This window comes from Colias eurytheme, chromosome 19 (assembly GCF_061535395.1).
Source record: "Colias eurytheme isolate Ceu_HAF_F1 chromosome 19, ilColEury1 Martin Lab GWU primary, whole genome shotgun sequence".
In the NCBI taxonomy this organism is placed as follows: Eukaryota; Metazoa; Arthropoda; class Insecta; order Lepidoptera; family Pieridae; genus Colias; species Colias eurytheme.
In genome coordinates, this window is record NC_142998.1 from 5,047,196 (window position 1) to 5,063,653 (window position 16,458).

The window sequence follows — 16,458 nt, forward strand, 5'->3', positions numbered from 1 at the left end:
ACATATTATCCAATTCACTTTACAAATATACGGTCACAGCTTTCCCTTCAAATTTAAATTTACCGAAAAGGTTTTCTAAATTCTCAAAATCCTTTTTTTCGTTACATTTGTTTAAGAGCAACGTACTTTGTATTTTTTTTAAACTCTATCTTCGAATGTACCTATATAAATTAGGACTATTTACTTTTATCTAAATGTGTTGATTTATCTTACTTTTATTAAGAAGTTAAATGAATTATTTATTCATCTATTTATTTATTAATGGTGAATTATGCAAATGACCTTATCTCTCTCGATCATTTCCTTTTTAGATGGATTTGGTAAAACTCTCTCCTAAAAATTTTATAGTATTGTTACGGCTACTTGGAGCAACAAAATGTCAATGTTATACTGCTAATTTCTATGTTATGCGCCATCAAATAGTATCAGCCGGTATTATGAAGTGATAGCGGTACAGTTAAAACTGAGATGGCCCGGCTGTATCATCAAATTTATCTTCAGCCAATGCGGGAAAGCTTACAGCGGCAAATTTCACAATGGGCTCAAGGCAAAGGATTGTAAGTGCGCATGTACAGACGCGCCACATCGCCAGCCGGCGGCAGCACTCCAGTTCGCTGCTAAGATCGGGCCGCGCTACGTCCGCCTCCGCTAATTTCGCGCGCATCACTCGTAAACAAATTTTCATAATTTAAAAAGTGCTTCCTCAGTGACAGTTCAGTGAAGTTTAAAAGTTTCGCACAAGGAGTTTTGCTATTCTGAATTTCAAAACGTTTGTATACTTTTAGTTTAATTATAAACTGATTTAAAATAATTTACCTAATTATCATTTTTTATGAATAATATCTATTTAATAAAATAAAGCTATTAGCCAGATTTAAATGTCTGGCTCGTTTATAATTTACTAATTATTTTCTGATTTTTTTGTGAAATATTAGCAGCACTTTCAATATTTGAATAAATGAATATCAACCTACATCTTACATTACGGAATGATTTCAAGGCGTATTTTTTTTTTCAATGAAATTTTTTGTTGGAACCGGACCCTGTTTAATTTAATTCTGTTCCTCCGGTACTTACTGATAATCTTTTTAAAGGCGTCCGCGTGCTTAAAATGTTTATTTTTACTTAAGTTAAAAAAGGTCTAGAATTACCTCTTATTTGCATATTAAATTAGTAAGAAGCTTCACTATGGTTGAACATTTTATATTGCCTATCTTGAAATCTTTTGAATTAGCTTCAACCGTTTTATATAAGATGGCATACATTGTCGGTTCATGAAACGTTGTTTGGATGTTTATGAATATTAATTATCGGATGATCCCCTTGAAATAAAAGATCAGATAATTAATTGTTTGAACAATTTTACTTTGTTCTGTTACCACTTTGTACGTTCCGTTTGAAACGTTGAAATGGGTTGGTTTTTCGGAAAGTTCAACAAAACCTTTCTACAACTTTTTGATGATGTATTGTATGCCTTTTGTGATATGAGGAATTGAGGATATAAAAATTATAAACTTTTTTGAATGCGGTTCAGTCTCGGTATTGTGGCAAATATCTATTTGCCACAATACCGAGACATGACATCATGTCATAATTAATGAAGCACTATCAAATTATTTAATTATTGTTGAAGATTTACCTAAGTGATTTATGAACATTAAACATCTTACGTAGGCTAGTATTATGACTCCTCAATTATTTTCAAAGGAATCTAAAAAGATTTAATAGACAAGTAATGCTTTATAGCTGTAGGCGTTAAAAATATAAATTACCAGCTGCTATTGTTAAATCTCTAACAAAGAGTTGAACTATTATTTATATATTGTATTCAATGAATACGGTAATATTAGCTAAATGTTTCAATATTCTCGACATAAAGGTCGATAGATTACTATATTGTGAATGCTTTAAAATGATTTGAGAACAAAAGCGTGGTAGCTCAGTTGTTACTATTTCCGGCTTTTAGTTAATGTTTGGAGGAGACTAAACGTGCTTGCAAATAATCAAATTGTTCTTTTACAATTTGAAGAAAGAAAAATTCGAAGATATATGCCGATCGGCACTTGGTAAGCCTAAACCTCCTAAGAGAGGAGGCTGCGTCCCTGTACTGAGAGCACAACGGCCTGACTATGATTATGGATAACAAATATATACATTATACAGCTATGAATTTGAATGGAAATTTAATCTTCAAATCATTAAATTTCAAAAGTATTGAGAAAAAAGAACGTGTACAACAAATAGTTTCCTAATTAACATAGTCAGCAAAGTTGTTATTGCTTAATTATTATTTCGATACTATATGGAACAGATTTCATTTAAAAATTAAACATGTATGAGAATCTATACTCGCAATAGCGAATTGACGTTAAAAACGAAATCGCTTTAAGATTTCTCAACGGCTAATTGATACTGATATGTACGCTAGATAATTAGCATTTCCTAGTAATCACTTGTTTATATTTGAACTACATTATCGACTTTTCCACCGTAGCTCAAGTTTGCAATACGTTTTGATTAATTAACGATACTTAGTCTATTTTTAATTAAAGGTCCCTAAAAGTACTTTATGTTCTGTCTTCACTACATAGTATAAAACAAAGTCGCTTTCTCTGTCCCTATGTCCCTTTGTACGCTTAAATCTTTGAAACTACGCAACGGATGATTGGATGCGGTTTTTTTTAATAGATAGAGTGATTCAAGAGGAAGGTTTATATGTATAATAACATCTATTAAATAGTGGAGAAGTATTGTTATTTTTGAGGTTACTAATGTGATGTCGTAAATAATTACATTTTTTCCGCTTACATTGCAAACGCAAGCTGAACCCTACGAGTTTTATCAAAATAATGTACTAAGTATTGTTCACATTGAAAAGGTCTACAGAAAAGTCCGTGATGGTATATGTCTATCTCTTATGGATAACCATGGATAACCCACAAAAACTTTTTTTATGTCATTTACTTTTTACGACAAATAATCGTTAATTTTCGAAGCGATTTTAACCAATACAGCATTAATCCTTAACCAATTAAATACCTTGAATACATTGTTCATTTAATATAGATCTATATGGCCCTTTACACCGTATGATTTAAGTGAATATTTTCGAAGATATTACAGATTTAAAAATTGCGGGACGTAGCGTTTGCGGCGGTACCAGCCGGCCGCCATTGCACCCGTGCGAAGCCGGGGCGGGTCGCTAGTTTATTTATAAATACATTTATCCGGCTCGTTCGAATAACTAGCTCAACAAAGGATCGGCTTTAAATAATGGATGTAATTCTTAATATTCATTTATTCCAGTACAAATGGACATCATCAGTTTTAATTATATTTGAGTTTTCAAATTAAATTTTATTTCAAGACTAGCTGCGCCTCGTAATTTCACCCGCGCGCTTGAATGATTTTTTCCTTTTAATCCTAATGTGTAATCCTGTAGAAATATCGGTATAAAAAATAGACTAAGTTACTAGTTATTAACTATTGGATAAATCAATCTATTATTTTGTGTAATTTATGGCCTTATAGAGTCTAAATTCTAATACAGGGGAAAACGATTTGGCGACCAGTAAATGAGGTTTTCATGCTTGTTCCTAAACCACAAATCTGTTAGGAAAATTGTTTATTATTTATCACTATATTTTATACACATATTACGAACTAGCTCATAAACTCTTCAGCTTTATAATATTAAGAATAGATTTATCTCTATATTTAATTTAGTTATACATTACATATTATATTGATAACTTGATAACACAGATAGGTATTTTATTGAACTTATAGGAACATAATCTTATATTAGGTACATAGACTATATTAACATTGGATTTCCAATTGAGTTCAGAAGTTTTGTTACTACGCTCTTGTTCTAAATAATTTATTTTCAGAATATTAAAAATAATCAAGTTCACTAGTAATACGTTAACCTGATAGCCGTTGTACTAATTATGTATATTAAATACAATTATTTTTTCCCCAATATTATTACGTTGAAATTTGAAAGCCTCGCGGCACCCGCGGTCAGTAAAGTTTCTATCAAGTAGCAATAATGCCAAGCCAAAATAGGTATTGAATCGAAAAACATCTCGAGTTAATAAAATATTAATGTTCTCTTTTTCATTTTCATTTCAATTCTCAAGAGAAAGGTATCAATTAGTAATAGCCACTTATAGAGAACGATACTAGGTTATAATTCAATTATCTCCCAGTTGAAGTGAACGATCTTTCATTACATGTGATAATAATATAATCAATTCTCTTTTACCAATTTCGATTGAATAGTAAATTTTAATATGTTAAAGGCCCTGAATATATCTTCTTAACTTTAGTAATAAACAAAGTCGAAATAGAGTCCAATAAATATTATTAGTTAAGAATTGATAACCTTATTTACCCTCCTCAGTGATAACCCACTTAAATATTGCATGTAGTGTAAATATTTACGTCCATATAGAAGAGTCAGGTCATCACCTTAATAATTGTTAGTATTTTACTAAAATATTATCTAAATGACAAACAATTACAAAAATTTCCTAAGATTATTTTGGACTCTACGATAAATAGTACAGGACAATTCAAAATTTATATGAACGGTAGCAACTTACGGAGTTTAAAAGAAAACTAGGTTTATGTCTCCGTATTCCGTAACTAATTTAGGACAATTCAAATCTACGGTAAAAGGGTCGTCTTAGTGAATCTAAAAGAAAATCTGTATCAGAAGACCCTCTCTTCCATATCAATAACTTTTAATAGAAGGTGTCTCGAAGCCTGACCCAATTTGCGCGTCATTTTACATAATATCTAGTAAAATACCTAAAAGTAAATCTTTACAAATGTTCTTAAAGCACAAATACAACAGGCTCTTTGATACAAATATTTCACTCCAAAAGCGAGGGCACGTTGAAAATTTCAGTATAAAGATTTTAATTCTAATTTTAGAAGGTTAAAGAGATTCAGAAAGAAAATATTTACATAGCATTTTTATTTCATATTAAAACTCGGAGTATTTTATGAAGTAAGATTTACACTAAGGATTTACATTGGAAAATAAATAAGCCGTGATTTAAGCCGTCTTAAAAATCAATTTTAAAAGGAAATACTCCTTTCTCACTTCACTTCACTTCCAATCGTCAAGCATTATTTTTTTGTTCTTTTTAAACATATAAATATTTTACCACATCATTATCTAATCGACGTTCACGTTTGAGGTAGTTTAATTCCGTAAGCACTAATACTCATGTACTTTAAAATATACAATTCTGTAGTGTTAAATATTTTAAAAAGCTCACTACCCCAAAATAACTACTATAGGTATTTTTGTGTTACAAAGCCGATTAGTCGATTTTTTGGCAGTTTATGTGAGATCTTACGTTTATGTCGTAAGGTCGAATTTCAACTAGCAGATAATTCTAGTCCTAGTTGGAAATCATAAGTACTAAATTTTGTTAAAGAGAAAAACGAAACACATTATGATACATTTAGGTATTTAGATTTTACAGTAATATCTCATTAACGAGAAAATATTGTTCTTTGATGATAATAATTGCTGGAAGCAATTAACATTGAAAACGTCAAATAAATAACCTTTTATCAAACGAAATTAAAACAGAGATAGCCCAATTAACTTCACTGCGATGAGTCTGGAATTGAAGTCTTAATTTGTCTATATTATATTTATAAAATCGTGTCCTATATTTGTTAAATTGACTTATTTTCTTCAAAGTTGTTTTTAAGGTACGGTATACGAAAAAGTTTCTGTAGATATTATATATAATTTTATAACGTCATTGGGACGTGAAAAACGGGCCAAATCCCCACATAATTTGAAGTAACACATGTATCAAATGGGACTTGACAATTACCATGTTTAAAATTATATTCAAAAGCTTGTCATAGAATCATTATGGGTGATTTAAAGCATTTGCGGGTAAAGGTGTGCTAATCAAAACCACACAGCGATATTGGAGCAAGAATTGTTAGCCACAGCATTTCAATTAGGTTGAAAAGGTACTGTAGTGTAAGTTAGTATAGACACTCGCAGGTCAAAGGCGTTGCTTACACATACGTATGGGAAGTGTAAAGACTGTTTAGTGTTTGTAGATCGATAACGCCCCATATATGAGAAGAGTAAATTTCGTGTTTGGAGATCCGTTTATGTTACTTGAGGGAATAGTTTAGTAATAGATTCGCTTTACCGTTAATTATATTACTTAGATAAGTGACTTTTTTGGTTCCTCGTTAACATAGCATTATTATTTTAGTCACATATTTCACTCTTCTAAATTATTCCAAGACGAGACTCTGTTAAATGAAGCAAACGTAACATACTTTATTTGAAGCTCGACGAACCGCTACAACTCTACTGTTACGATGGTCTCTACTTGGTTCAGATGTATTTTTAGTAGCGAATTGAATTTGAAGATATTATTATAAACATTTTTTAATAATAAAAACTAATGGGTGAATGTTAATGAATTATGAAATAAAATAATGGCAAATTTTACATATAAATAGAGCAATTTTCATCCTATAGAATATTAATATTTGTAAAAGCTTGTTAATATTTAAATATTTGAACAAATAAATACCAAAACAGTAATTTCGCAAAAAGCTGTGAATAATTGTATTACCGTTTAAACAAACTTCGTTTCAGGTCGGCCGGAGCTGATAAAACAAAATATTCAAATTCGATAAAGTAATGTTGCCACCGTGCGCCCACGTTAAAAGCTCACCTGCTCTCTCGGGGCAAAAATTCCGCGTTCGACTTTTTTGTGTAACAACCAACATTTCGTTTATCCAAATGCTGGAACAATTTTTTTTCGTATGTACGGATTTTCATTAATACATATTCAGTGTTAAGCTATATCTCGATAGCTCTATGTAGAATGCAGGTTACGTTTTAATTCGTTTGTTGAGGGGCGAACGTTGGCAAGTGGATGTATTGGAAATTCTGCATTTATTACCTGTTAACTAGATGTTGGTCATTTTCTGCTATTCTATGTATAGCAGACCAAATGAATTCAATTCCACTCAACGTCAAATTTGAATATCATAAACTAGATAACTTCCGACAAAAGAGCCACCGTCCTTTCAAATGCAAACTGAATGGATGATAAACCCAGATTCCTTCTTCACCTCGGAGTTAGTAAGGAAATCAAACTCGGAACTCGAGCCCGGAACAACCTTCAATACCTATATCCGATAGATTTCAAAGAAATCTATATTTGTGATCTATCCCTACGCTATCACAATAACAGCAGTTTATTGCACTTATACAAATGTAGAATTTACTTTGTTTATTTATCTGAATCGATACTCTTTCAGGTATTAAGACTTTACAGATTCAAGGAATATTTTGCGAACTGAACAATAAAATAATAAAACTTTAGAGTTGTAGATATAATATTCACGCATGATAAAACATGTAGATTTGACACGGTAAAAGCTAAGTAATATTATATTAAAAATAATGGTTTGTTTGAGTTACACTTCTGAATTTGAATAATGGACTAAATGGAAGCCTGTTCTATAGCCAGAATTAATGTCCTAGATTAAATGTAACATACAAAGGACTACATTAATGAAATATCATCAATCATCGATACAATAGATAAAATGACTAATGAATGATTTAACGATATTTAAGCAGTTCATATTATATTAATACAATTAAATTTATCAGACCATTAATCATTGTTAATAATTATGATATGTCATATAAGTAATATTTATATTCCATTGGTAAGATTATTTTTTGTATAACTAGCTGTTCGCCTCGACTCCTTTCTTTTATTTTGGATATAGTATTTTAGTATATTTAACTCAAATGTGGCTCAATGCATTTTTACATATTAAATACGACAAACCCGCTAAAGCAAATAAGATGTAATAACAAATCCTTTTACTTCCTGAAAGGAAAGAACGAAAGAGTTTCACTAAAAACTATATACGTTTCAGGGAGCCTAACCATGAAAAGAACATCAAAGAATGAATGGTTAAAGGTATTAGACCTTGTTATAATGTACTCTTTATACTAAGAGCATTTTTTGGTCCTTAACAGAAAAATATATAGGTTGATCATCTTAGTATTTACCAGCTACTAGAATAAGGTAACAATGACCTAGTTCAAAAAATAAAGGAATAAATTCAATCACGACAAGTAAGGAGATTAAACTAAAAAAGAAATACATTTAAACAAGTCGTACTGATAAAATAGTGAAGAATTTATTGCTTCTCTGAACAAACGACATGCTAACATTTAATTATGCGACTAAGTGCTTTCATTATACTAGGTAAAGTAAATACTGAATGTAGCATTGTTTACTGAGTTTTTCTCCGACATATTAAAGTAAAATAAGAATTTTTTCATGTTGTACACCATTACCTTTTTGTTTTCGTAAGGTCATAGTATATTACAATAGTATTACATCAAAATAAAGGTCGGACAAAGCGTGTCGGACGTCCATTAACTAGGATGCTATGCTAAAAGTTCTTGTCACAAACTAATTTTCAGCCAATTTGTACTCAGCCGTGATTTTATTGGATTAACATGCCCTTTAATTAATTAGAATGAAAGGTCGGTAAGCACATTACGTCAAAGAGAATTAATTACCCACAGGGAACTAAACGTGAGATTTGCATGGATTTATCAATTTTGAGAATCAACTATTTATCCATACAAGTCGCTTTTAAATCAAAAAGAAAATATTTTGTTACGCCCAAATTAGAAGTAAAAGCGAGGGCTGAAGGTTAAAAACATTACAAAGTCATTTAAGATCTTATCAGTGTATGAAAATAGGACACTCATTTTTCACTTCACAGAACAGGTTTATTGTCGATTTTGAAGTAAGACATAAAATAAAAATATAAAGGTTTCGTTCACTTATACTTTGAAGGTTTTATTTTATACGCAAATTTCTTTTTATTGAGTGAAAGCACTACATGTTATAACAATTAATTTTTAAAAACAGGTTTTAGAAAAGAACTGTGCCAATAAATGTGGATAAAGTGGTAAAAGGAAATTGTTTAATCAACAGCAAGTTCATAAACATTTGAAGTGACGAGTGACGCTGCAATGCGAAAAACAAACTGCCGTGAACACTGAATTATGCCGAGTTCAAGTGGATGTTGTGAAGTGTTTTCATATATTTTAGTGGACGCATAATGTGAAAGTGCAAGCATTACGCAATGTGGGCGGCGAAGCTCAGCTGTATTTTCATATTGTTTGGTAAGTTTCATTTTCTTATTTAATATACGTTTTGAATATGAAATAGAGTTGTCATGTAGAAGTGGAATAGTGTTGCTCTACAACGGAAAAACAGGGTACCTACTTTTGTAAGGAGAATATTTAGTACGTAGAATTATAAATTAACTAGATTTCCGCCCGCGGCTTCGCCCGCGTTTGCAAAGGAAAACCCGCATAGTTCCCGTTCCCGTGGGATTTCCGGGATAAAAACTATCCTATGTGTTAATCCAAGTTACCCTCTATATGTGTGCTAAATTTCATTGTAATCGGTTCAGTAGTTTTTACGTGAAAGAGTGACAAACATCCATACATCCTTACAAACTTTCGCCTTTATAATATACTAGCGGTCCGCCCCGGCTTCACCCGTGGTACATATTTCGCAATAAAAGGTAGCCTATGTTCTTTCTCAGGGTCTAAAGATTATCTGTGCCAAATTTCATCAAAATCGGTCCAGTAGTTTATGCGTGAAAACCATACATACATACATACATACATACAAACCTTTCCTCTTTATAATATTAGTAATATATAAATTAATTATCTAAGCATCGTTAGTAAAATTTTTACTTCCTTACTGGTCTTAATATTTAAAATACGAAAAAGTGTTTGTATTTCTCTTCCAAGTGCCATTTTATAGTATCTGTGTATACATATATTTTGTGGCTATGAGGTATATATATTATAGAGTGCTTTATATATTTACCGCGGTATAATATCTCATTCTCATGGGAATTTTCTTTACTACGATCTAGTAAAAATATAAAACTACTAGCGGTCCGCCCCAGCTTCGCCCGTGGTACATATTTACGTTTTCTCTACATAAAAACCATCCTCGTACTTCAAGAAATATAATAAAAAAAGAATCATCGAAATCGGTTCAGCCGTTCTCGAGTTATGCGCTTACCAACACATTTTGCGATTCATTTTTATATATAAGAATAAAACAAACACAAATTAAAATTGATATAGAAATTGGTTTTTAGTTTGAACACTGAATCATTCATCCCTCTTTATCTTAATCGTTACGTAATTGGTCAGCACCTATTGTAGTATTCTAGAATATCTATGAATTATTTATCGGAGTACCTATACACATTTGGAGGCCTGTTACTTAAACAACCCTTTCACATCTTACTATTTTACTTTTTTTACTCGCACACATCAATAGGAAATTATAGCACAACAAAGGTGTCTTTCATATAAATTATGTTAGAAATGAAAATTCAGAAACAGACAGGAAAAGTTACCATGTAAATATTTTCTACAAATTAACATTTAAAAAAAAATGTTGTGTGGTTTTATGAAACCACGGTAAAAGTGAAACTGTTCGAACGGTTCCGAACACTGCTTTGTGTAGCGCATGTCGCGTGTATCGCGGCTGCCGAGTAGGTATACCTACTCGGCAGCCGCGATACACGCGACATGCGCTACACAGACCAAAAAGTTTGAGACGATGTAATAAAAGTTTCACTTTAAAAACACACACAAATATTAAAGTAAACCCGTTTAAAGCATCATAATACTGTTTAAATAAAAACAGCTAAAGGATTTTTAAAATCAAATAAATCACATACATTCCATTTACGTAAAACTTAACCTTTTTAAATAGTCTTGACAGTTACAAGCACACTCGCGTTCCATATAAATATGGTGCTAGGTCAGGACCTACAACTTTTACTGTGTTATTTTATAATTGTTGGAATAAATAAATAGCTACCTTTCTATTATTTAACATAATACATATTTACATACACGTCTGTACATACAGAATACCTATCGAACCCGGTAAACGTTCTTCAGATACTATAGATATCACTTAGGCCTATAAAACAAATTTACAAGCTATTTTCAGAACTACTGAAAAAACTCAAAAATATATATTTTAAGTAGATATATAAATTATCATCTATCGTAAACCATATATCGGTGATCATAAACTAATTACTGTATTTCAAATCAAAAGCATCGGTATATATTTTGGAGACGAAATCTTTATGGCGCGTAGAGTTGGCGCCGTCCGGCTATGTTCTCACGCTGCCTTACATGGCAAACAATAGTTAGGTTATAAAAATTAATATTACCCTATGCAATGAAACAGAATGTATGAGAAATAAAGTTTTACTGGTGAAAGATAAAAAGGAAAACGAGATAATAACGATAACCCGTAAAAGGCTTACCTCTGACTATCTCAATAATAGTTATAGTCCTTGTATCCATTACTTTTATGGGCAGACAATTTTTCGTTCACTAGATGCAAAGCTTAGTCTAAAATGCTTCTGTAAACAAAATTTTTATATTATGTTTCTGTATGTTAAATGCAAGTTAATATATAAGATCTATAGGTAGCCATTTCTTACTAAAATATTATTGTATTGCCCAAAGTGTAAAGAAAGCATTGTACCCTTTTTTGGTAAAATATCAAAGATTGCCATCAAGTGTAATTAAAAGTGAAAATATACGCAATGGTTATTTTTAAAAGCTTTACAACCTATGTTAGCTGATTTAAAACCCCCACATTGAATTACGATGCTATTAAGTTAAAATTATAGCCTTCGTATAAAACAACCACTCATTAAAATTTCTGAAACATTCGAATTGAAAATAATAACACATAACCAAATATATATTACAAATCGTATCAGATGTGTCATAAATTAAAAAGCAAATTAAGCTTAATGCATTTATTAACCGCAAATATAAAACAACATTTACTATGGAAACAGAAAGCACACAATGTGTTCAGATTACGCAAATATTGTTTGGTTTTATAATAACGTACAAATTAATTCAAGTAGTTTTCATTTATTTACATGCGGGCCAAGTTTTTAATGAAAACCAGTCGTGTTTCCTTAGTGCTTTCTCGATTAAAATTATGTTGCTTTGTTGGAATTTTATTTAAAGCGTTGTTATTTTTATACATATTACTTGAAATTCGTGGATTATTTTCGTCTTGATATAAAAAAATCTGATATTTGAATTACGGTGTAGGTACTTATTAAAAATTTTAATTGAGAAAGTTGTTGAATCGTTACAATTAAACACTTATTGTAATATTCGTGTACGGTAAAAAACTAAAAACAATTCAACGAGTAACCGTGTGCGTGTATAAGTATAATTTTTACCATCATTACTAAACGCCTTTCTATTCACGGTGATTCTTTGTTGCGGGATTAAAATGAAATTACTTACTTGTATTGTCGCTGATAACTTCAACTGTAGCTATTTGTTATTTTATATTCTAACATGCTTAATTGAAAACTTTATGTACCTATGTATCTACACAGGTATTAAAGTATAGCTCATGAAATATATACTTATACATGAATCCTCTATTAGGTGAGCAGGGACATATAGCATTTGTTTATCTTATTCGATAATCTTTATTGATATTGTTAAAGGTCCCAGTTGGGATAACAGCAAACAGTGATGTTTGTTTTAATAAATTTGCGCATTGTACTAGAAAATCATCCACTACATAATATTATGGTGATTATATTCATAAACAGCTTAAAATTAAATATCCATTAAATCTAAATTCATCGGGCAGTAATCCTTGCTGTTGAGTCATAATGTGGACAGGTCTAACCAAAATTTGGGGCAAATATGATTTCACCCTTAGCCGAATTTGTCCGAAAGCCTCCATTAAGGCGATCCCCGGTGACGATAAAATGTATTTTGTTTCCCGTCACGTCCCGTTATTTTTTATTTCGGCACTTTTGAGCGTTAACCGACGTGCTATGTAAATAAAATGTTGTGTTACAGGCCTTTCAAAAGCAAATTTCCATTCTTCCTCCTTAGTCGAAGGTAGGTTTATTTTACGAAAGCGTATAACTTTTATTGATAGACAATTTTTATTTAGACACATTCATACAGAAAATACACACAAACAATTATCTCTAAGATGAGAAAAATAACCATTAAATCAGGGCACTACATTGTGTCAATCAATCCCCTGCGTTTGTAAACAGGACCATTGAAGTAACAGTTTTCAAAGCAGTCAAGGCTCGTGATATGTTACAACAGTGTGTTAACTTGTGGACAGGTGTGACAGCAGGCGGCGGAGGCTGGGAGCCTCTAGGGCAGCCGTACTTCGACAACACGACGAGGCGAGAGGCGACCGCCGCCGTGGGGCAGCCCGCCTATCTGCATTGTAGAGTGCGCAACCTTGCTGACAGAGCGGTATGAATTGTTTTGTTTCTATTTCGTATCATAATATTATGTGCATTTCGCAATAGGGTTGTCACTGAAGAGTTTATTTATTATGAGCGTTATTAGGAAATATATTGTCATATTTAGGTATAAGATGATATGAAAATTAATATGCATCAATAAGAAATTAGAAAGTTGTATAGTACTTTTACTGTCCGATATTAAATTTAAATTATATTCATATTTTAAGTTCTTAATTAACGAAAATTCGTATCAAATTCATTAATAAATATAAAATTTTATTTTTAAACGTTCAGTAATAACAGTTAAAGGTTCTATATTCTCTGTGATACCGATCAGATTAATAAGCACATTGTGTGGGCTTTCTGTTTGTTATAATTGGTTCACGATAATAGTAATAATTGTTTCTTAAATAGATAAAACATTTCTATCATATTACTAAAAAAATCAAGCCCATGTGGAAAAACAAGTAACTATAAAAAACAAACTTTAATTAATTTTACGCAGGTTGTTTTAAAAACGTAACACAGGAGAGGCTGAAATTCTACAACCGTATTATTTTACTACATAATAATAAAATTGATAAGCTTTAAAGACTAGCTTTATAACAATCCCATTGGACGGAATAAAAATTTAACTAATCGAAATAAAAATTCAACCGACAACAATCGCTTGTTAATTAAACTCTACATGGTTTAATAAGTTTCCTTATCGAGTCAGTTACAGGCATAATTACAAAGTTATGTGCGGCAATATTTCATACGGGTGTTAAATCTATTTTGGACTTTAATAAATGACTTACGGTCGTGACTTCAGGTGGTTAGGCTTAAGCTCTCTATCGATGTTATTTGTTGATAGTGGCCGATGAAATGAACTTTATTCCACTGAGACCGTATTGCTTGAATGAATACGAAATATTGAAATGAATTTGTATTTTGTTCGGGAATATCATAACTGTTTTTCGATGTGAAAATGATAGATTTGTTTTTGTGCTCGCTTTTGTGCTGAAAACAAATCTTTAATGGCTTTTTCGTTTTTAGTTTTAGGGAGAAATATTTTTAAAATGTGAAACCTACAACAGTATTTGGTTAATCTTTTCCAAAAATTTATATGAAAAAGGTTAAGTGTTAAACACAATGGACAAATATTGTATAAAATTAATAGAATTCAAGTCGACTCTTATTAATAATGGTATAAGCTCATAACAAAGACATTTTTATTGAATGTTATTCTCAACGTTTAGTTTTAAAACTCTATATAATTTACTCATCGTTGCTTGGTATCTATTGCACAATTTAGAGTTACTTTTGAAAGTGCACTTCAAAACCAATTTATAGTGAAAGTTATACGAATAGCTATGTGTTTCTAACTTTGATCTATTGCATGCCGTTCGCGAAACTACATATATGCATACCTCTCCGCTTTGTTGCTCAAACGATCTTTTGTTATATTGGGCTACGTGGAAAAAGAAAATTTGTATAGACGTCAAAATATGATTCCTTATATTTTGGATATAATTTCTTATGTTCCGATGTGTGCAACTTTTATTCAATATGATAAACTTGATTTCAATACAGCATAAATTGTGTTTAGGTGGTTTAGGTATAATTCTCTCAATAGGTATTAACGATTAACATTCATGCAATTATATGGAAATCGTACAAACGCTTGTCATATACATATCTAAAACATTAATGTGAATAATATTTTCTTTGGTTCGCTAGAAAATATTACGTCGCATTTTTATATTGATTGAGTACCTAATAGGAATAGAAATAATATATTGAGTGAAAAAAGCTCATCATTAGTCCGCCCTACAGACTAAAGAAAAATCTAATAATATTCTCACATCGCCCACGCCTTGTAAGCAATTTATATATACTAGAGGTCCGCCTCGGCTTCGCCCGTGGTACATATTTCGCAATAAAAAGTAGCCTATGTCCATTCTCTGGTATCAAAATATCTCCATACCAAATTTCATGCAAATTGGTTCAGTAGTTTAGGCGTGATTGAGTAACAGACAGACAGACAGAGTTACTTTCGCATTTATAATATTATTTATTTTATTTTATTTATAACACTTTACTATGCTAGTTATACAAATTACTTAAAACTAAAAATTATAGCTAAACTAGCACAGAGGGCGGCCTTATCACTAAAGAGTGATCTCTCGATATTAGTATGGATTATCCCACGTTTCTTTCCAATATGGCAGATAGAGTTCCTGCACAATTATTTTATTATTAGCCGTCTGACTGAGCATTATTGAAAATAAATCAAGTGCCAACTTCTTACAGAATTACAAATCTTTATTGCCAATTTGGTGCCGACTAAATACTTAATTTCCGCATATATTAGGAAAATAATAAATATAATAAGAAGTCATCTTAAAGATTCCATATAACCTTTGTTAAAAATCCATTATTAACTACAAGCTCAAAGCATCTGTTCGTCCCAGTTTTGGTTGGTTCACCTGTATGTTGCAGTAAGACGACAATACATAATATGTAATAATATTATTATTCAGACCATCTGTGCTCTGAGTGAATCAACCTTGTTACTGCGTTCTAGTCGCTGTTCAATATTAATGATTCCATATAATATTATGTAGGTATACTTTTATATCAATATAAGAAAGGTCATGATAAGGATTCAGAAAGCTTTAGTGCCTATGGCTAGGCTTTTCATAATTGATATATAATTATCAACTAATGTAAGTTTTTATATTAATAAAAACACAAATAAATAAAAGAATAACAAAATAAACGGATGCAAAAAAACATGTGATTCATCTCACGTTTATTTCTATTTCTCGTATATGCAATAATTCATGCTGCTTTTATGATAAGATATGGAAGTTCCATATAAATCCGTCCGTACATATTTTAAATTCTATGTGAGAAAGAATTGTATAAGACGGTTGCAGCTGCTAACATTAAAGGCTCCACAGCAACAATAAAACCTTTCTAAAAAAGGGAACAACACTGTTTGCAATTGGAATTTTAAAGTATCTAGACAAAGAGAACTTTCTTTTATCG

General features: G+C 31.2%; 1 protein-coding gene across 3 annotated transcripts in view; it reads left to right on the forward strand.

Moving 5' to 3' along the window:
• Positions 1 to 577: 577 nt before the first annotated feature.
• The window catches only part of LOC149900145 (zwei Ig domain protein zig-8-like), a 32,069-nt gene continuing 16,188 nt past the window's right edge, over positions 578 to 16,458 (forward strand). Inside the window, exons 1-3 of one of the 3 annotated variants that reach the window (XM_090113076.1) lie at positions 578 to 773; positions 8,976 to 9,232; positions 13,293 to 13,429. In XM_090113076.1, the coding sequence (XP_089969202.1) occupies positions 9,193 to 9,232; positions 13,293 to 13,429 (177 nt within the window). In that variant the 5' untranslated portion in view covers positions 578 to 773; positions 8,976 to 9,192. The remainder of the gene's footprint in view (positions 774 to 8,975; positions 9,233 to 13,292; positions 13,430 to 16,458) is intronic. The other 2 variants (XM_090113075.1, XM_090113077.1) reach the window with 2 other exon arrangements.